The 22,228-nt window shown below is 39.5% G+C and overlaps 1 protein-coding gene across 33 annotated transcripts in view; it reads right to left on the bottom strand.

The window, feature by feature from the left end:
- Positions 1–22,228, bottom strand: part of TNRC6B (trinucleotide repeat containing adaptor 6B) — a 134,602-nt gene that overhangs the window by 20,610 nt on the left and 91,764 nt on the right. For 31 of the 33 annotated variants that reach the window (XM_082309895.1, XM_082309906.1, XM_082309902.1 and 28 more), the window contains 7 exons: positions 20,788–20,809; positions 18,757–19,101; positions 11,428–13,755; positions 9,934–10,092; positions 6,417–6,595; positions 5,085–5,159; positions 3,745–3,790 (listed from right to left, as the gene is read on the bottom strand). In XM_082309895.1, the coding sequence (XP_082166021.1) occupies positions 3,745–3,790; positions 5,085–5,159; positions 6,417–6,595; positions 9,934–10,092; positions 11,428–13,755; positions 18,757–19,101; positions 20,788–20,809 (3,154 nt within the window). The remainder of the gene's footprint in view (positions 1–3,744; positions 3,791–5,084; positions 5,160–6,416; positions 6,596–9,933; positions 10,093–11,427; positions 13,756–18,756; positions 19,102–20,787; positions 20,810–22,228) is intronic. The other 2 variants (XM_082309886.1, XM_082309893.1) reach the window with 1 other exon arrangement.

Here is a 22,228-nt window from a genome sequence, read left to right as displayed (position 1 = left end):
TGCAGAAACACCCTTTTGTCTCTTCAGTTATCCTGATGATCCAATCAACTCCTCAAACATTACTGAACGATGCCTCCTAAACCAGCTTGTTAAATAACACGTAGAGCATTAAATAGCACCTTTAAAGGCTTCATGCATAGATATGCATGCCACAGTGCTGAGGCAACTGCTTAAACTTCAATATAAACAAGGCCTTGATAAGAGAGATGATAGTATTCATTTATCCCCATTCACAGAAAATTCTAATGGAACCTTGAAACCTGTCCTGTGAGTCTTTTGCACTTGCCAACAACAGCTATAAATAATGCAGGTGGCTGAAGACTAGCTTTACCTTACACAGTACAAGATGACCATTAAAATCTGAAAAGTTTGAATTTTACCCTCTGCATTAGGCAAGAACACTTGCGCATGAATAAATATGAAGCCCCAAATCCTCTACATTCAGAAATGTAGAACTGGTTAAAAGTCCAACCATCTTCATAAAAGAAGACATTCCATCAGTTCGTGGATTTTTCCCACTATTAACAGCTGTGAAAAATGCAAAATGAAACAAGAGCTTGGAAGATGACATTCACGCCCTAGCGAGGAAATAAAAACCCTATTAAGTGGATCTCCCCCACCACATGCACATAGCTTAAAAGAAAAAAAAAATAAAAAATTGAATTCTATACAAACAGAATTATATAATGTGATCCTGTACTAGGAGATAGGAGACAGAAACTGCTGTTGAGCGAAGTTACCTAAAACATTTGCAAACAAGAGACTCAACGTGGTGAAAATACATACATCCAGTGGGGTAACCCAAATGGAAAACAAAACAAAACACATCTGAAACATGTTTTCTGCTTGACCACAAAAGTGAAAACATTTTAACGATAGTGGTTTTATAACTTTGCCATAAATTTACATCATCCAAACCTACTGAGCAAGCACATGCACTTAGATATCAAGGTGTTGCACCTGAATGCTCAATCAGGTTATGGCTTTGTAACATATTCACAATAGAGAGCTGCATGAATTGCATTTGAATCAATAGAAATTAGAAATGAATTTTCCAGTCTTTACAGGTGATCTGAGAATTCAGTGATCTGCAGAGGTTGCAACTAATACATTAAGAAAATAAACAAGACAAAGACGGTTGTCAGAGGGAAGCAAAAGATAAAATATTAAGTGGTTTTGCCAAGCTACTTACTATAGCAAAAGTCATTCCTCAGGACTTACATACTAGGAGAGATTTCAATGGAAAAAAGTTGTATCCTATTTTCAAAATAAAACAAGCTATCCATTGAAGGGATTTGATAGAAAAATTAAAAAAAGAGGAAGTAGATCTGCCTCAGGCATGCTACTGATCCATCTCTTTTCTGTCTTGGCCAGTAAATAGAAGTCTCACTCCAGCACCTTAGAATAAAAGCAACACATTTTTCAAACAAGGAGACTGAGACCAATGTAGTAAGAATTATTTACTGACAAGTGGACCTATTTTATGATGCATGATGTTCTGAGCCAAGGTGCTCTGTGCATACCAAAGCCAAAGTCTTCTTTGATATGTGTGGTCTCCAAGCACAGATTAAACTCTGAGATCAATGTGCATTTATCCATAAAGTGGGAAAATATCATGCTGGGAGTTATCTAGTTAGGAAAACCTGGTATGTTGTAATCCTGACTAAAAACCAGTTGAAGAACAAGCCTACCTCGTGAGTAAGTCCAACTTTTAAAGTTTAGAAATAGATATAGGCTGGGCAAAACAGCTTATCGTTTTCCACAAGCAACTGCCATAAACAACAAGAGCAAAACCACTAAGCAGAAAAGTTAACAGAAAAGTCTCAGGAAGATCTGTTAACATTCTTAGTCTTTGAAATTGAATACAAACTACAATAAATGCCTCTACCTAGGATCAACGATCACAGAATCACAGAATGCTTTGGGATGGAAGGGATCTTTAAAGGTCATCTAGTCCAATCCCCCTGCAATGGGCAGGGACATCTTCAACTAGATCAGGTTGCTCAGAGCCCCATCCAGCCTGTCCTTGAATGTTTCCAAGGATGGGGTATCTACCACCTCTCTGGGCAACCCGTTCCAGTGTTTCACCACCCTCATCGTGAAAAATTTTTTCCTTGTATTCAGTCTAAATCTACATTCCTTTAGTTTAAAACCATTACCCCTTGTCCTGTCACAGCAGGCCTTTCTTTCTTTTAGGCCCCCTTTAAGTACTGAAATGCGACCATTAATGGGCATACTGTACTTAAAGAAGTGCAACATATCAAGACTAAGTATGCAACCTTTCTGCACCATGTCACAGGATACTCAGTGTCAGCCATCTTTCCTCAGAAGGTCTGATGGCCGTAAGGTCCTTGACAGCAGAAAGTTCTGAAAGATCCAAAAGCTTAATTTGGAGACAAAGAACTAAGCTGTAATCAGCATAATCCAGGCTACCATCCTCTTCATTTGTATAATCTTAGATCTGTTCTTTAACAGCAGCATCTGAAGGCAGATGAGAACTGAACACCCAAGAAGATGATGACTTATCTCCATCTAGAAGATCTTTAGAGAAGCATGATACCATCAGAGCCTGAATTCTAGAAAGGCTGTATGAGACCAAAGTGGAGAGATCCAAAAATTCTGTTACCTTCCCCAAAACTGTGTTGTACTATAAAAATGCACACTTTAACATCTCTTATTGGGACCCTTAACTGTTCAGAGGAAGAAAGCAATTTTAGGAAAAAATAACCACTTAATCCTCTATGAAGTGTGATACACATTTTAAGAATATAATGGATTCTAAGCCGAGAGACACTGCAGCTATTCGGATTGCATTAGAATACCAAATCTAGAGTCGATATTAGATGGAAGAAAGTCTTGACTACCACAACTCTATCTTTGGTACCAACAAGATTAATGGATATTCCCAATACAAGAAGTTTTTTGGTTGGGAAAATCCTGACTGTAGCATCACGTGTGGCAGATGAGGAAGTACTAAAGCTGGTGACAGCAATGGTGCAAAGAGGGTCAACATCAGAGCAGACTTTTTGCAAGGCATAATATTGGAATAATTTGGTCAACAATACTAGAAAGGCACAGAAGAGGTATGGCAGAATCAGAATGGCAAAGGAACTGCAATTATAGCACAATGGCTAGTTTCACAAGAACTGCCTCCTGTAGTCCCTAAAATCTACTATTCAAATCAAGAAAAATTACATCTTATTTAGGATAGTGTTTTCCACACAGCCCATCTCCCTTAAGCTGCGCAGTATTTGTGGTGAGGCTATCAAGAATGAAAAATCTAGTACTACTGAACGGTACCTTGTAATAACCTGAGGCAAGCAACTGAAGAAATCAGTGATAGAAGATAGTTATTTCCCTCACTTCACCTCCATGGAGCTGTGGTAACTGGGATGTCCTACTGCCAAGAGCTGAAACAGTCCTCCTGAAAAGGGACCCTTCACTTTCTTGAAACAGTAACAATAAATACAAACTGCACTGATCAAAACAGTTTTTCTAAGATGTGCCTTCCACAAGTTACAGCTCCATTCTGTACAGGTATACATCCCAGTCTTGCATACCAGCATCAACTGTGTAACTATTCAAAGCCTACAGCTAAGATACTGGATGCTATAGCTCTACCTTTCTATTATGAGGAGTGCTAAAATTAAGGATCAAACGTTTCCAAAACACAGCATGTCATCCACATAAAAATACTACACATGATCTCATCGTTCAAGTGCATTTAAATTAAATTATACGCACCTACAGACAAGTCCATCTTACTGCCTGGAATGTCCTCAGTTTGACTCTGGGGGGAAAAAAAAAAAAAGTCAGTTCTGCCTTCTATGAAATGCTGAGGAATGTTTCAGAAAGCAGCCCTCGATGATTAAGGGTGGAACGAAGAAAGGACATGCTTGTGCTAACAGAAGTTTTATTTTAAACTAAAATCAAATACAAGGATTCCTGATATCGCCCTGGGCGCACCTCACTTTGACCCCCTAATCCTGTGTGTGGCAAGTTTACCGATATGAAACCAGACACACGAATGCATGCGACAGACAGAGAAAGATGGATAGACAGCTGCTCTGTGAAATGAACCTCTGTCCTCATGTTCCAGTGGTCGAGAGATGCAACACTGAAAATAGCGGCCAAAATGATAGCTCATCCTCATGACCTGTCAAGCCATCAAATCTTGAAATGTGCTGCCAAGTTATTAGTTGGCAGTCTGGGACAGGGTGTTCCCATAGCTTTCAGAAGCATCTATGGTCTAGCAGACTGAATTTGGACTTGGGAGCCAACAGACATTACAAACTGATCCTAGTCATGTCAGTGACAGTTTGTGCAGCCCTGTGCTTCTCACAGAACCTCTGTGCTATTATCTTTTGCTAGCATGCATTACATACTACTCCAGCTTCACAGGATTACAGTTGGCACAATATTCTGTAAAATGTTTTACAAATTAGCATGTCAGAAGTTCTTAAAAAAAAATTATATGTAACTTTTTAAGGTACCTCCCGGCAGATCTGTCTTTTCTCTCCATGATGTGCTGTTTATTTATTCACTTTACCAATCAATATTTAAGTACTGATTAATAACGAGCCCTTTTTGTTCTAAAAAGACCCTGCTGCACAGTATTTAAAACATAAATAGCCAAGACAGACACAGGGCTGTAAATCTTCTTTTCTGATTGGTGGCTGGGATTCAGAATGAATAGCCTTGGACTAATCACAGATGTCTGACACTACAGCCAGGAGCTGAGGCCCCTACCTCAAGTGGTCTAAACAGTGCATTACAAAAATAAAAAACACACAAACAAAAAACTCAAATCCTACTACTTGCGAGGAAACTGTAATCTCAGAACAACAGCTGTCATAAAGTAACTTTGAAGAGTCAGAGTAGGTCTTGGGTTTTTCTGAGAAGCCATTCTGACTAGCAAGGAAGTGCTGAATACCTAGCCATTACAGGTATTATAATCAACATGGCAGCATAGCAAATGCAGATAAATAAGCAGTTACACACTGTGAAACAGCTGATCTTTTGACTTATTTAAAGCCTACTGCTTTTTTACAAAGTTGGATTTTATATTTAAAAACTTTACTTACTAGCAAGCCCATATTTGAAAACTGTTTGGATAAAGGGTTCATCCATGAATCACTATTTCCTCCTTTTAACGAGCACTGAAGAGGAAGAAAAAAGACAAAAATATTTTTAAGCAACTTCTTGATTTCTTAAATTCTGTTTTATCCTTAAGAGGCACAAGTGTCAAATGAAAATCCTGGTATCAGACAAATTAATCTCCTGAACAAATTACTTCAAGTTTTTGCATCGTTGGAAACATTTACCAAACACTTTTTTCTCTTCTCTCTCATAAAATTGTTCATTGTTAGGTATACCAACCTGGATGAACACTTGCTCTGTAGAATGTTTATCACACTTTCAGTTTCATTCTGGAATCTGGAAAGCTTTGTGAATGTTAATTTTTTTCTCTCTGTTATAGTTTAATACATTTTTTTTAAATCCACCAAATACAGAGGTAGATTTCTGCCTTGGCTTTCTTCCCTTTACTACAGTTTCTCTTACATGGGCACTGTGCTGACCTGGCTCTCAGTTTGGCCTTACTGTAATTTACAGGTGATCAAAACCAAAACTGAACACAGTTCAACAGAAAAGATATTGGTAAGAAAAATTTTTGGACAGTTGCTTTGGTGGTTAGAATAAAACTTTAAGTGAGAAAAAAGTTCTTGAGAATCTATTTTGCAAAATAGGAATTGTAAAACTCCATACCATGTCACAATAGTGTTTCCACATCCCAGGAAGCTGCTCTGCATTTGCCTTTTGAGTTTGCCCTACCTATTTGATTAGAAGTAGACAAAGCATAGTCCTTCTAATACTAATCCAGTACCAACCGTTACTGTACTAGAGAACTGTTAACACAAACAAGCCTTAGAAAGCAATTCACTCAGGACTATAGCCAAGCTCCTGCTCCTGTTTGAGGCCAAAGGTCAATAACAACCAATGCAAGTCAGACCTAAATCCAACAGTCAGTAGAAATAAGAAGTGCATGTGTCAAAGGGACTGTGGAATCCCAACTTCAGCAGGCTATGCAAGAACAGCAGCACCCTAACACAGAAAGATGTGTCAACAAGAGCAGAGCAATAGCCTTGGGATACTTATTGCTCAGTTTCATTTAGTAATGGCTTTGCAGCCTACATACCAAAAGAATTTGACACCTACTGGCAGATTTGTTAGTCATAACAGGTGTAATACATTAAAACAAATCCAGAAACCTCACATTTTTTACACTGTTGTAACACGCACCTTTCTAGCCAAATTGTATAATACCCTATTAAAAGAAGAACTATTATAATGCTCTAACATATCAGTCATACTGCTTTCAGACAACACAGTAGTTATTAATCATTCAAGCATTTTACCTTCATTTGTGTTTTCTTTCCTCCTTGCCCCCAGCTTGTTGAGTTGTGGGAGGAACTGCTTCCCTGAGAGCCTGCTGTGTTCCAGACTCCTCCCTCCTCCTCCTCTTCCCAGCTGGAATGACGCGTTCCTGTCACTGGCCCATCACTCTCTCCCCAGCCATCTTGCATAGATTTAGAACCTTTAGAAAAAGAAAAAAAAGCTCAAAAGCAGTCTACAATACCATGCAGCTGGTGACTTGACACCGCAAGATTAGCTGAAATCATCAGAACCCCAAAGGAGTTAAAAAAAAAAAAAAGTGTCTACACTAACAGCTATAAAAACTTGTGCATGAATCCCCAAACCCATGAGATTTGGTGGCATGTTAGCATGTTGTGTTTTGCAGCTATTTTAAAGCAATGTCAAACCCTTAAAGATATAATAACTGTAGGGACATCTTCTCTTACACAGACACAACTGTGTTTGGATTTCTTTAAAAGGCAACCTATTATTTTCTAGTGTAAATGAAAGACTTCAAGTACACTTAAAATCCAAGCATGCTGAGGACTCTGGTTCAGGTGGTTTATCAATTATTTCCTCTCTTCCTTCAAAACTGTAACATTTCCCCTGCACTAAACTGTTTCACAAAATTACAGAAACAAAGAACTTTAAGGAGTAACAACTAAGCAGAATCTGAAGGAGAGGACCTGACATTGTGTTCTGGTATATGTAACACCAAAAGTAGTTTAATGTAAAAAAACCCTCTACTTGAATTTCTGTTCATAACAACGTCACTAAAGAGAGTTATTAGCAGTGCTGTTTAAGTAGAGATGCCGTTACCGGAAAGCTACAACCATTTCATCGTATCAATTCAGACTAAGGAATTTCCCTGTTGGCGTCTTTTCTTGCTGTTACTCTCTAGCTGTCAGGCAACTTAGAATTCTAACCTCTGCTGACAAGCCAACGAGAGCCCAAATCCTCATCTTGTCCACTGTGCAACTGTTCTCCTTCCTGCTGTAACTCTTCATTCTGTGTACTTATTCCCTAAGCATTTACTCCTTTAACAAAGATTTCCATTATCATCTTTTTCATAACTAATTTTTCAGTTGTCTGGGGTTTGAATGTGGAAATCAGGGATAAGGATATTAACACACATAGCAGAAAATCTGAATATAAAAAAAGTCAGGAATTGTAATTAGTCTACAAAGGGGAACTCTACCTTGATCAAGCCGAAAATAAGCACAGCAGCATTTCATGGCAGTTTAAGAGCTACCTTAAAATCAATCATAAGTAACAACTCGGATACTTCACAGGAAACATAACATTTTAAAGCATATTCATTTGTGTATCAAAATTGAGGGCTGCTTAGGAAACATACTGGTCCAAGCACAAAAATCTACTTCTTGACCCTTTAATCATGCTACTTACACAGAAAAGGCTACATTTAAGGATTATGCTTGCAGAGTCAAGAACTTAATCTGGAAACGTCATATATGGGGTAGTCCCTGCAGCTTTAATTTCCTTCTAGCCACCGCGTTTAAATATAGTACTATGATCCTGGTTTTAACTACATGACCATAGATTATTTTTCTGCATTGACAGCTCTCAGATCTGAGATTCTTGAATGTGAATCTGGACAGTGGTGTAAAGATGACTAGTCTGCAGGATTCCTGCTTCATTTTCTGCATTTGTTGAGTGAGGAGGCACAAAGAGCTACAGTAAGCAAAGGAAACTTTCAAGATAAAGACAAAATAATGATGTTACAGAAAACTGAATTTATTCCTATTTCTGCCAGAGAACTCCTATGCAATGCTGGTAAAACTATGTAAATCCGTTTTTTTTTAAACAGGTGGGCAATGATCTATGCTTCCTTTCATTGGCTCTAAACTCTTGTTTTCTTTTCCAATCATTGCTAGTCTCTGTTTCCTGTCCTTACCTTCAACCATAAATTATGCCTTTGCAGGCTCTTTGTCCCAATTTCTTCTTCCGACTTATCCAAGACATTAAATATCTCCCCTTACATCACCGAATAACATAGCTTTCTTCTTCATTCCTTCTGGGTGCCAGTTAGAAAGGAGTTGAGAGAGCAGTCACAGAACACAGGGGAATGAAGATCTCTGCTCTTAACACTGGTGACCTACTACACCCCAACCTGAAACAGCTGTCAAGGGTAAACTCCCTACATTTTGCTCCTGTAGAGCTGGGGACAGCTTACATACAAAATAGTACACGTATGCTGCAGTGCTTTGGTTATGTCACACACGCAGACCAGTTAGGACAAGCAAGTGACCATGCATAGTCTTTAAGGACTATCTTAAGTATTAACAAATCCATAGAATTTGCAGTGGATCATTAACATTTCAGAGGCTCTGATTTTGGTCATATTTAGGTGGCTTTTTACAGATGAAAGAAGAGATCCATCTAAAAAAGTCTAGCATCCTGAAAAGTGCCAAGTTTGTGCAGCAGGCACAGGAAGCACTAAAGCCATCCAAGAAAGGCTGCTATAATGTTAACATTAAGGAAGCAATGCTTTTTTCCCAGTTTTGTTTCATAAACAAGCTATTTAATTGGGGTGGGAGGAAGGGAGAATGACCCACCAGCATACCATCTGTACAGAGCATTTCACTCCAAACAATTACATGTTGCAAAAGCAACTCATAACTGGAAACAGTCTTACAACGGGTATCATCAGCCAAGTTCAGTAACAGTCATGTATTATCAATATTTTCTACTGGAAACTTCATATCCAAACGTTACTGGCTTTGGCTATAACATTGCTATGTTGTATCAGCAGGTGATTACTTTTGTTTGTTGCATTTTCCTTAAAAAGAGTGAAATAAAAATTCTACAAACAGCTTCCATCAACAGGAATAATTTCCACAAAAATAAAACTCTTAATACAGCATAATTTTAACTTCAAAGTAAATTTTTAAAAGGATTTCAACGGCATCTCATGGACAACACAGCTGTAGGCAGGTAATACCCAGAAAATAGTCATCCATTTAGATTCAACCACAAAAGAAAGTTCCGTTCTTAAGCATTGCAATTTTCCACACTCATACAATTAAAAAAAAAAAAAATCCATTCAAAGGCAAGTTGCGTTACCAAAGCATAGATTACCATGTAACTGCCTCCACTGTGAAATTTGTCTGTACTGTGCATTCCTTTTTCTGATATCATCAGGAAAAGTGATTTATCATGTAACAAGTTTATATGCTAAGTAACACGTGGGCAGCCAGAGAAAAAAAGACGTTTTCAGAAAAAGACACATTTCCTCACTCACATGGTATAATGTTTCAACACTTCCATAAATCAGAGCTGCCCATTTAATTGCTTAGTTAAGAAATTTTCACTACCTTAAAAGACAAAGTTCCAGTCATTTTTAAGCACTTAATCACTTCCATCAAAATGTTACATGACATTCAACATTGCTTCTAGGCCTCAGATAACAATTCCTCCATGGGTGACCTATATCAAAAGGCCAAACACTAAAAATCTCCAGGATCATTGCAAAGAAACTGGTATCTGGCCTATACTCACTAGATTTCATGGCATTCGGGGCGTTGGAAGGTGCATTCCCCCAGCCTGTTGTCGATGCTGCTGTATCATCTACTTCACCCCACCCAGGACTGGTTTCATTTGGCTCACCCCAGGCGGACGTACCATTATCTGGAGCAGGTGGAGTGCTTTTGCTCCAGACTGCACAAAGGAGAAAGAGTTTTCATTACAGACCATTTAGACAATGAACTATTTACTGCAGTGCAGCACCACATCATTAATCTATTGCTTCATTCTTTCTGTGGAGGACTTTAGATTCTCAACAGTGTGGGTGCAACAGAATTGACACCTGTTCACATCAAACTCAGAGCGGGCACTGACCTCTAGGGATGAAAATGAAGACAATGCTATGATGAGTAATATTCTTCTCCCAGGTTAAACATGAACCCCACATCTAATGCTGTCCTCCTAATCTGGTGAACTTTTGTAACTAATTAAAAGCACCAGACTAACTCAGGGTTCTCGGATACTGAAGAAAGAATAATGACATATTTGAAGTACACATTAAAATGAAACCGTATTCTTTAAAGCATGTCTGAGTCAGAAAAGAGATTACATAACAATAACATCTTAATATATTTCTAGGCTATGTAACTTTTTCTTGTCCTTACTTCGAAGAAGAAAATATTTTGCTAAATATTCTTTATCATACAGCAGAGCCAAATTGAGCTAAAAAACTAAATCTCAGACTCGCTCAATTTCAAGTGTTAAGTGAGTGTTTCAGAGCAAAAAGGTTTTGGACTAAAAGTAAGTAAAGAATTTCTCCCCGTTTCTCTAATAATTAAATATAAAAAATGTTGTTTAGTCCAGAGAAAAGGAGTCTCAGGGCAGACCTTATTGCCCTCTACAACTACCTGGAAAGGAGGCTGTAGTGAGGCGGGGGTCAGTCTCTTCTGCCAAGTAACAAGCGATGGGACAAGAAGAAACAGCCTCAAGCTGTGCCAGGGGAGGTTTAGATTGGATATTAGGAAAAATTTCTTCACCGAAAGGGTTATCAAGCACTGGAAGAGGCTGCCCAGGGAAGTCGTTGAGTCTCCATCCCAGGAGGTATTTAAAAGACGTGTGGACGTGGTGCTTAGGGACATGGTTTAGTGGTAGACTTGGCAGTGCTACGTTAACGGTTGGACTCAATGATCTTAAAGGGTTTTTTCCAACCTAAATGATTCTATGATTCTATAACTCAAACTCTTCCTTCAGAGCTCAGACTGAATATACAGATTTGTCAGCTAATAAACATTTTCTTTTACTGGCAAGCTGACCAGTATTCAGGTCACAGTTACTGAGGCACAACAAGTAGAGGACTGATCGATTCAAATTTTAAAAACACTTTAAATACAGAACCAACTATTCAAATAAGAAATTGGTTTTCTTTATGGAATAAAACTATTAGGAACTGGAGGCTACACGAGTATCTCTTATGCATTAAGGTTACAATCACATATAGAGGCTGGCTGAAAAAAGGTACGAGACTAGTACCTGATGCTTGTGATTTGCTAGTCATTGGAGTAGGCAGGCTCTGCTCCCTTGGGGCCTGTCCTCCTTGTGAGTTCTTGTCCCACAGGTTCACATTCTTGTAGTTATAACTGCTAGGATCTCCCCACGCTGAAGTGCCATCATCAATATCCATTTTTCGACTGATTGACTGTGGAGAAGGTTCTTCCCAGCCGCTAGGCTCCTCCTCTTTGGGGGCAGCTGGCTGTGGTCCGCTGTTCCAGTTTGGGTTTGGAGGTCGCCCATTACTTGGAGTTTGGGGCGGTGGACCCCAGGAACCAGAAGCCTCCTGCTGCTGCTGCTGGTGCTGCTGCTGCTGCTTGTTCCAGGAGTTGGGCTGTCGACCCGTCTCATTCCATGTTGAAGTTCTTTTACAATCATCCCATCCACCCTTTGAAGCAGCGTTTGTATTTGCACCATTACCCCAAGTTCCAATCTCATTTTGCCCACCTTCACCCCAACCAGACACTGGCTTGTTTCCTGCACTTTCCCAGTTGCTGTTTTTTGTTTGGTCAACTTCCTCTCCCCAACCGTTCTTTCCAGAAGACCATCCTTGATTAGGCTGCCGTCCACCCCACCCCTGATCCTTACTAGAGCTGTCATTCCAAGAGGAAGATGATTTTTCTTCTGGTCTTCCTCCTCCCCAATTAGAAGAATTGGGGTTCTTATAGTCATTCCATCCTCCAGTATTTTTGGGGTCCTTCCACTCCGTTGGGGTTGAGAGCTCACCCCATCCAGACTTGATTTGATTGCTTTGGCTGGGTACATCGCCCCAGCCCCCTGAGTTCTTTGTCTGTGTGGCAGAGCTCTCCCACCCCTCAGTTCCTTTATCAGACTTCCCCTCGGGCCGTGGCATCTCTTCAATATCCCACACGGTATCTTGCTTAATTTGAGTTTGGCCCCAGCCGGTGTTTGAAAGCACTCGGGGGTCCAAATCAGTCCTGCTCAGCAAAGTCTGCAAGACTGCCTGGCAATCAGGATGCGTAGGCCTATATGATCGGCGTCCAGAATTGTGACTGTCACTACTTCCTGCTTTGTGGTTGCTTCCAGTGCTTTGACCTCCAACCTCACTTCCCGCAGAGCTGGAGGATCTTCCCCAACAGGGAGCCTGGGAATTGCCTTGGTTTTCAGGAAGAGGGTGGCCTTTTTGATTGTCCCATGCTCCAGTGCTAGAATTTGGTTGGTTTGGACCACTCCATTCTCCAATCTTCAGTTCATCAGACCCAGACAGCTGTTTCCATTCTCCCTGAGAGACCCCAGATGTTAATTTGTTCCCTTCACCCCATTTACTTTCATTTGCGTGCTGAGGGCCAAAGTTCCAAGACCCACCACCCGTAGACCGGTTATTGTTATCCCAAGAATCACTTCTTGACCCATTAGGTTTTTGAACAGAAGCTCCTTTCCAGGAGTCCTCTCTATCCTTTCCATTGTTCCCATGGTTTCCAGAATTGCTCTGCCCAGAGACTGTGTCAGTTCCAGAAGACCCCCTAGCTGTACCCCAAGATCCAACACTCCCAGTCTTTCTTTCTCCAGTGCTTTGTGAAGGGGTGTCAGTGCTCCTGGAAGGGTTCCCCAAGCCCATTTCAAAGGGCATTCCCTTATTCTCCATAGGGTTTGGTGAACTTAAGTTCAAGGAGTTAGTGTTTCCATTTTTTGGTCCATCAGTGTTATGAATTTGAGCCTGTTCTCTGCCAGAGACAAAGTTAACACCCGCATTTTCCATCTTTGACTGCTGTTCCCTAGAGGTCTGACCTACTGTGCTAATCTGTGCATTGGAGCTACCACTATCAGATTCCAAAGTCCCTTTCCTAGAATTGCCCTCTTGAACCAGTGCCGGCCAAGCAGACGGGTTGCTATTTGGGTTAAAGTTGCTGAAGCCAGAACCAGGACCAATTCTATCTTGTCCACTCAAGTTCCTCCAATTACCTAGTCCATTGTTACTCTCGGCAGCAGGGTTGGAAGATTGAACAGATTTAGCCTTGGGATCAGATTTCCAGGCCCCAAGATTACATTCGTTTCCAGCGCTTCCAGACTGGCACTGGCTTCCTTTTCCTTTGTTACTAGTGGTGCTTCCTGGCAGAGCATTCTTCTCCAAGCCAGGGTTCGAGGCACTGTTGTTATCGGTGGTGTTTTCGGAAGAAGACTCAGCATCTTTGCTGGCAATACAAGGCCACTCTTCCATGTCAGACCCGTCTACAATCACCTTGTCCCAGATGTGAGTTGGGTTGGCGTTGGTGCCGCTGTTGGAGGAGGCTCCAGGACCCCAAGTGGAATTTGCATAATTTGAAGCAGCAGCACCTCCAATTGCTGAATCTAAAAAAAAGAAAAAAGAAAAAAACAAAAAACAAAAAAACCCCACACCCAAAAAAGTCGTTAATAAGCCATATTATTTACAAGCACTGAACATCACATTTTTGACACCACTGATTACTGTTTTCATTAATAAGAACCCTTCCCTTAAATGTGTAACAAAGTTGCTTTGGACAAACATCAGGCTAGAAAACACCATTGAAAATACTGATAAAAAACTTCCTTCAACAAACTCCCCACAAGCATTTTGTGGGGATTTGAATTCACCATTGATTCACTACTACTGCTAAGAGTCCCGCTCTTAAGTTCAACATAATAATTATAACCCAGTCAATGAACCTGCATTGTCATTACTGATACTGGCTGTAGACTTTTCAAATACACATTTAAAATCATACTATATATAGAACACGAATGTGTATGCGCACACATTCACATGTATGTGTGTGTACACGCAGTCAGCTGTTGGTCTGCTACTCAACTGACTCAAAGCAACTACAATTTATTACAGATCAAAAGATAAAAGATTGAGGACAAAAAGCATCTAATGAATATATAAAGTTGAGGAAGTTGAGGAAGTCTATACTTCAAATATCTTTTTCAAGTTGATTTTGCTACGAGAATTTCTTTCAACCCTTTGCAAAACTAATAAAATTTTAAAAGTTACTGTAAATCAAAAGAGTCCAAAGCTACACAAATTACAATTCCTATGTAGTAACGTGCAAGCTGTATTCAGTATGTAATTACCCCACGTTTGTGTCACTGCTATATTTACCCTACAAACCACAGTTTGTGGTTTTGCGAGAAGCTAAGCTGATCTCTCTGCTACTGTATAGAGGCTAGTAAGATCTCACTTCTCCTTCTCTCTCTCACCAGCTCTACTTACTTCAAGCTCCCCAAGTTTCACCTCTCATTTGTGACAGTTCTGATGGCAGTTAAACCCTCTAAGTCAACTGTATTCAATAATTCAACACAAAACTGTCCACTTTTTAATGGGTTAGTTTTTTTGCTGGCTTAGCACATTGTACAGGGTAACCTGCAAGTTCAACGAGCTTTGGAGTGAACGACAATTGAATAGGGCCCCTTTCTTTCATCTGTGGTGAACTATTATTAAGTCCTACGTTGTATGACTTCACGCGGACAAGATATTTTTATATAGTTTTAAAGCAGACATAAATTAACACAGCGCCACAATGGATGAAGCCTATGTCAGTGCTGGCAGCATGACGTCTGCATATATGCGGACATGTTATCATCACTAGTTTAAAACATGAGCCAAGATTCCCTTGCCACCCACATAATTACCTCTGATCCTCTAAATAATTTAAGTCCATTAGTACTTCAGTGTTGCTCTCTACATAGGGTTCCACCCATTTTTCTATGTATTTTTAATACCAAGGGACCCGAAATTGCCCTTACCACAAATTCCCAGTGATGAAGACTAAACACTCTCCCTTCTACAAAACCATGTACTGAGCCCTAATATATTAGTCTTATTCAGTTATCCCACCCGCGCAGTTTAACTTATTTTTGCAGACCATAAAGTTCATAGTAACATCTGCATCAGTATTCATACCTGAATATATAGTGTTACTACCAATACTGGCTCATATGACAGCTTCCATGAAAATAAGGCATAATGACCTTAAAAAAGTGGATGCCCCCCCGAAGTTCCTATGTTATATATTCAAAAGTGAAGACCACAATTTCTGGTTGCTAATACTTTTAATAGAAGATGAACAGATCAGCTTTCAGTGCCTGTCTCAGTCTTTCAGTTCATTAGATTAACCAATGAACATCCACTGAATGCCTTCCAGATCCCCCTTGACTGAGGGCCACTAGTAAAGATACAGACTTCATAGCAAGGTTAAAACTCTTGTACGCTTTGAATACTGATGGACAAAAGTTTGTCTTCATCCATTAAACCCTAGCCACCATGACCCAAAAGACCAAGCAGTTCCCATGCACATTCTGTTCCTTCTGTTGCCTTAACCTCAAGTACAAACTTAACAATAGCAAGGAAATGCGACTCTCTACCGATATTTATATCTGGCTATCTTTTTAGTACACTGGGTAACCCCCCCATTAAAAAACTTTCTGATTAGACTGGTCACAGGAACAGCTTAAGGAGGACAGCCAAAGACAAGTTCAAAAGACTGCAAGGTTGCTGTCTTTTGAACTTAGCAATGATTCAGCAAATGAATGACGCATAGGCAGCTATGCACTAAGATTGGATGCTTCCTAACATAGCGTAGGAGGACACAATTTAATGGACTCTTTTATAAAACCAGCCTCCCTTGCTATATTTGACAGTGGCAACAAAATTTTGGCAATTTATGATTTTGTCTTAAGATAATGGGTAAGGGCTCTTGATTCTTAAACAGACTCTTCCTTAATAACAAACATGCTGAAGATAAACAAGTTTCTGATCTGACTAAAATGAAAAAAGTTACTAGCAAATGACTACTTTTAAGGATGAAAGTATGGAACTAAAGTAAGTTAAAGTATTGAAATGGAGTCCTGAAATGATGATGCAGTTTTGCTGTGAGATATGATGGTGATTCTTAGAGGGTACTGTAACTATTGAAAGACTTTCACCAATAAAATTTAAGCTTTGCTTTCCAAAATTGTCTTGCGCATCCTGAGTATCACTGGTATAAGAAGAATTACATACACCACCCTCCACCTCAACCCCCCATGTCGCTATGAGACAATAGTAAATTTGGTGTCATCTTTCAGGGAACTAGAGTTTTGCTGTCTTACAGAAGCATTTCAATTCTGGTAGAAAGAGATCCGTGTAAAGAAGGATTATGTACTGACTTTTTGTATTAAAGCCTCACCAACACCATCTATAGCTATCTGGCAAATATAACAATGCAAAGGAGCAGATAAGCTGAAACATTTTCCCCTTTGGGAACCTGCTTTTGTTTTCATGTGGGATGAATTAATCACAGTATCAGTGCATAAGTGCCTGACAGAATTGGGCCCCATCTGAAATCCAATTTGTGAACAGTCAGGATCTCGTATGGGATTAATGATGTGCGAAGACAGATAGCAACATCACACTTCCATAAGCACTTTGATGGAGCACCCCGAGTGACAGCCCCAGTCTTTCTGTTGTCCGGCTGCTCATTCCCGCTCCTCTGGCACACCTACTCTCACATGCTAGCACGTATGATCCCACCGATATTCAGTGAGCTGAACTGGTAAATCACCCAGACTGAAATCAGCTTTAAAAAACAACCTGGGTTAATTTTAATCCAAGTCAGCTCCCCAGCCCAGTTAACTGTGTTATGGTGCAGAAATGTGGATGGAGTGAGACAGGTCTGAAGGACCCGTATCTTTCTTGGCAACACCCCTGACTTACATCACGATAAGGCAACTAACCACTGGCATAAAAAGTTGCCGCAATCAATAAAATACAGCCATGTAACATCTTAGTTGTTAATGCACTATTAAACTAAATGTAAAAATATGGGAATTCATAAAATCAAATTTCAGTCTCAGAAAAACAAATATTAGGTGTCAAATTAATTACACAGAACTTAAGGAGCCTCTAAAATACTTCAAAATGGTCCTCATATAGTACATCCAACAGCAAAAAAAATACTGTTTGTGAGAAATTTTGAAAACTTTTAGAATTCTTCACTACCATAAAACCTCCTTTCTCAGTCTACTACAATCACGGTGAAGGTATACCAATGCTGACATAATGCTAGGATTTTACACATAGTTGAAAGACTTTGGGGCAGGTTTTTTTCCCCTCTTCATCTTTCAGGTGTTTTATCAACATCAGCCATCTCCAAGAGATCTGTTTTTAAACTGATTAGCTAAAACTTTGCCATTGTAGTTTGAAATTCACCCCCCCTCTTATTAAATAGGAAACATCAAAGACGACAAGATAAATAATCTGTCAAACAGGGATTTGCTACAAAGGAATTCAAGTACTAAAACCACAAAACAAATGGAATTATTCATTTTCCTAGAATCCTTTTTAACAAAGACAGCCATCCCATCTAGCTTACTTCATTCTGGAATTCCAAGTCACCTCTGTTTTTTCTTCTGAACCATAGAGAACTATAAAAAGTTTATGCTCTCCAAGACTGTGGTAAAAAAACCCATTAATCTGGCATGGTTTTCAAAGGCAAACTCAGACATAGCAGTATCATCATTTTCTTCTTTTGACTTTCAAGCATTAATTATTTCTTTTTTAAACACCCTTATTGTTAGAACTGAAGTTGTCCTTGACTTCTCAGATCACCTAACTTGTTCTTTAGAAGGCACATGTCTTGAGTGGAATTTTGTTCGTTCTACTATCATAACTTAAGGAGGAAATACTACAGTTACTGCAATTCCCCAACGGTCTGAAAAATTCAGGAGCAGTCATAATTTCTTCATGCTCATAAAACAGTTAATCTTAAAATCAATTTATCTTCTGGAATTCAAAGTGAACAGAAAAGCAAAAACAGGATAGTCACCACTTTTATATCTAAGGACAAAACCAAGATTACTACTAAAAAAAGTCAGGAGCAAAAGGACCACCTTTCTATTTCATCCAGATGAGAAGTGACAGACACCTGCCATTTGTAGACCCGGTATCTACATCTGTTTTACCAGATCATATAAAAAAAGTGACAAGATAGGAAATTCATGTCAAAGAAACCTAAAGAGCTATTAAGAACTACTCAATGACAACCATAAAATGCTCTTTATCTGTGCATTGTGTTTACCTTGCTGTGGTCTTAAGAGCATTACAGCATCTGATTCAAACCACCCAAAACATACCTTAAAAAGAGTAACCCTCTTTCCTATTCCATCTAGTAGCAAAAATTGCATCCATTGCTGCTAACATAGCAAAAGAAAAGTCTATATACTAAAACAGTAGAAGCTCTCCAAAAGCAATCTGAGTTTTATTATATAATGATATGCTTATGTACAATTTTAGTGATCCCTTTTCTGCCATGCACACACACATGCTCATTTAATATTATTATTATTACTTGCCTGTTGCAGTCCCACTGTCGCTCTGCAGCAGTGCTCCTGTCACTGGTTGTGCGTTATTTGGGTTTGCTCCTGGTGCTGTTGGGGGAGGAGGCCCTGCTCCACCCCCAAGGAGCATACAGGATGGTGGAGGGGGCTGCCCACGTTTCAGTAACACTTTGTGGTCCTGCTGGCAACGGAATCGCGGCGGCACCTCCCGAGGCATGTAGCGGGCGGCGCTTGGCGGTTGTCCGTTCGGCACTGCCACCCTTTTGGCATTGTTGCCACCATTGACTGGTGGCGATGGAGAGTTGCCAATTGGGCTGGCAGCCACTGGTTGGCTTAAACTTGGTTTCGTCACTTCGGGCACTGAAAAACAGGAAGAATGAAAATCAGAAATTTTTCCACTTAAACTTGTGTTAGCTACAAGAACTCACTGCGACTCTTTCCTTTTATAATTTCATTCTTCTCTGAAATACTGTAGACCTTCAAACCTTATCGAAGAACAACTTAATTAAAGAAGCAGGAATAAGCAGTAGTGGCAAACCTCTTGCTTCCATGTGCAACTCTGTACCCCAGGATGAAACTCTGCCCTCAGCAAGTATTTCGCTCTAAGCCCCGAATTTCTTGGAAACATAAAGTTGGTAAAGAATACCACCCTGACAATGAGTCATTTTAAAGTACGAGCAGTCAAATATAACTGGTTCCCCCTCCCTTACTCTGTTCCCTGATCTTCAACTGGTTTTTGGATTGTTATGCCTTATGGGAGACCTGAAATCAGATCCCAACTTTTCACCTGCTTAGTAGGCTACATGGCCACCTTCAAAACAAACGAAAAGAGGGGGGGAAAAAAAAACCCCTTCTCTTGGATTCAGAGTTAACAAATCTGAGCTCTTTGTGCTGCTCTTTAAGGCAGTAATAGTTCACTCTCACCCACAAGGCAGTCCTACATACAGCATTTGTACTGGGCTCACCTAAAGTTTCCCAGCAGGTCACCAGGTGCCCCTATAAGCAAGGACAAACTGCTTCTGAGGGCTATCATGCATTGGAGAAGAGGAAAACTACAAACAAATCCTTGAGGAACTAACACCATCACAAAATTTGCTTAAGAGGCCCTAGACTTGTGACCCCTTACTCACGTTCTCCATGTGCTTTTCTGAAACAGAGCAAAAGAAATTCCTAGCTAGGCATCTAGAAGGTGTAATTGCTAAGACATCAGACTCCAAAGGCAACAAAAATTTAATACATCTACTCTAGCCTTTGTGGAAGATTAATACAAGAAAGGGATGTCCAGAAACCCCTCCCCAGCAAAGTGAACATAATCAGTAAAACTTTTTTCTTACAAATGTGAGCTCAAAACAAGAGATGTTGCCATCTTTGGCAACATGAATGCATTATTCCCCACATTTTATTTTGGACAAGGTTTTTCAGATTTCTCTGTATAGGCTTCATTGCCCAAAACCCAAAAAAGGGTACTGTTAGCTGTAAAATCAAGTTACTATCTTTAGGTCTCTTCTGTCAGTAATGGCCATTTCCCCACACAATTTTTAGAAAACTGACACACAAATCAAGATTAAATATATTTTTAGATCAGCTAAATAAGCTTAACTTTCAAGATGCTCACTCATCTGTCCTGATTTATCTGTTGGACCTTTAGGTGCCTGAACTTCTCTTAAGTTTCCAACAACAAGTCGTTTTCACTCATTTCAGTACCTCACCGTAAGCAGTACTTTCCCTGTCTTTCATTCCATTTATATAGGTGGTTTCAGTTTTTGGCTACTTGTCTAAAACCTTTGCAAAACTGAAAACTAAATATTTCAGCTAACCTATTTTATCCACAATCCTCATTCCCTCTTCAAGTATTCTGATGCTGACAACACGGACAGTTTTAGGTTCTCCATTTTAATCACCTCAGCTTTTATTTCTTCTGAATACACATCTCCAGTATTTCATCTTGACTCATAATTCCCCTTCCTTTTCCAACAGTTTTGATCAAGATCTGAGTCTTGGCTCAAGTCAATAAAAAAAATACACTTTATGATCAAAGATTCTTACCTTTGGTTTTTTGATCTGTGACCTGCAAATTAAGAGCAAGAATGTAAATAGAGTTTTAAGAACCTCAAAACAAACATTGAACAGGCTGTGCTAAATCACAACCTTAATTTTTTAGCACAAGAACAGTATTTGTCATTGCATGAAAATAATCAGCTGATGAACTACAAGTCTAAACAGTATTCCTAGTCATATATATGAAGTTTTCAAAAATACTACAGCTCCTCTAACACCTTTGCCTGATGCAAAAGTCCCTGACAGAAATAGTAATTACTTCACTCATGGCGATTTTTAGTATTCAGCCCCCCTCCTCATCCCAAACATGGACTTCCAAAGCACAAATAAAAATGTGCTACAGCACTACAGTTCTTTCAGATTTTGGAGGTGAAGTATTACAGTTAAAGTGTAACAAAAACTTCCTTCTATGAGAGTATCCTTAGAGCAGACTGTTGGGGCTAGCAAAGGAATTCCCACAGGAGTAACCACGGGTGAGAGCAGCAGTCTCTCTCGCTCTGCCATCTTCCCATTTTACCTTTTCCCATGACATCTCTTCCAAGGAGAAGAAATCCTAAACCTTACTGGATTCATTGCTACAATTACAAAAAGTACCAGCAATACCTATAAAGCATGAAACTTCAAAATCTCTTGAATGCAATAAGAAGTTGATTACTGAAGTGAGATATCACGCTGGCCAACATACTCAATATGTGGTTTTGCTGTACTTCTACATTCTTTCAGCATAGTAGATTTCAAGCTACAGCAGAGACAAACATACTACTGGTATATTCTCTGGAATCACATGTATTGTAGCATGTTTTGAACCTGTCGATCATGAGTTCCACTACACAATAATGGAAAAACCCTAAAGATCATCATGTGTCAGGTTCTATGACACCTATTCTTAAAAGAAATTGCTGAACTAGTCCATAATTCTGGAAAGCACACAGTGAGAGTATAGAATAACGAAAACACAAGTAAAAAGCAGTTTATTGTTTAAATCAACCAAGCCAGAACTCCTTTGTATGGTAAAGAATAAAAAGACAAACTGCACTGAATTGCTGTGGCATCATTTACTTTGCAAAGACGAACACTGCAATATGTGAAGTGGAACATTCACTAGACTATAAAATCTTAAGCATCGTAACTTCATAGAATTATGTAATCCAAAAGTCTCCAAGATACTAAAAATGCACCTGTACCAAGCCAGATACCAATTTTCCACTTCACTTATGAAAAATCCTGTATGCATCCAATTAAGTCACCTTCTGTAACACAGTTAAAAATTCTGTTAAGCACCTAAGTGACTCTGATGTTCCACTACTAAAGGAAAAGGAAGAGGGGGAATAAAATTATTCATGAATCCAATCTGGTAACGCTGATAGGTTTACTATGGTCAACAGCAAACGAGTAACTTGTCTACTTGGAAGAATCCCGTTTTACCAAA

The sequence above is a fragment of the Platalea leucorodia genome (genome assembly GCF_965183815.1).
Source record: "Platalea leucorodia genome assembly, chromosome: 4".
NCBI classification, from domain to species: Eukaryota; Metazoa; Chordata; class Aves; order Pelecaniformes; family Threskiornithidae; genus Platalea; species Platalea leucorodia.
Note: the sequence above shows the minus strand (reverse complement) of the source record. Positions and strands in the feature narration are given on the sequence as shown.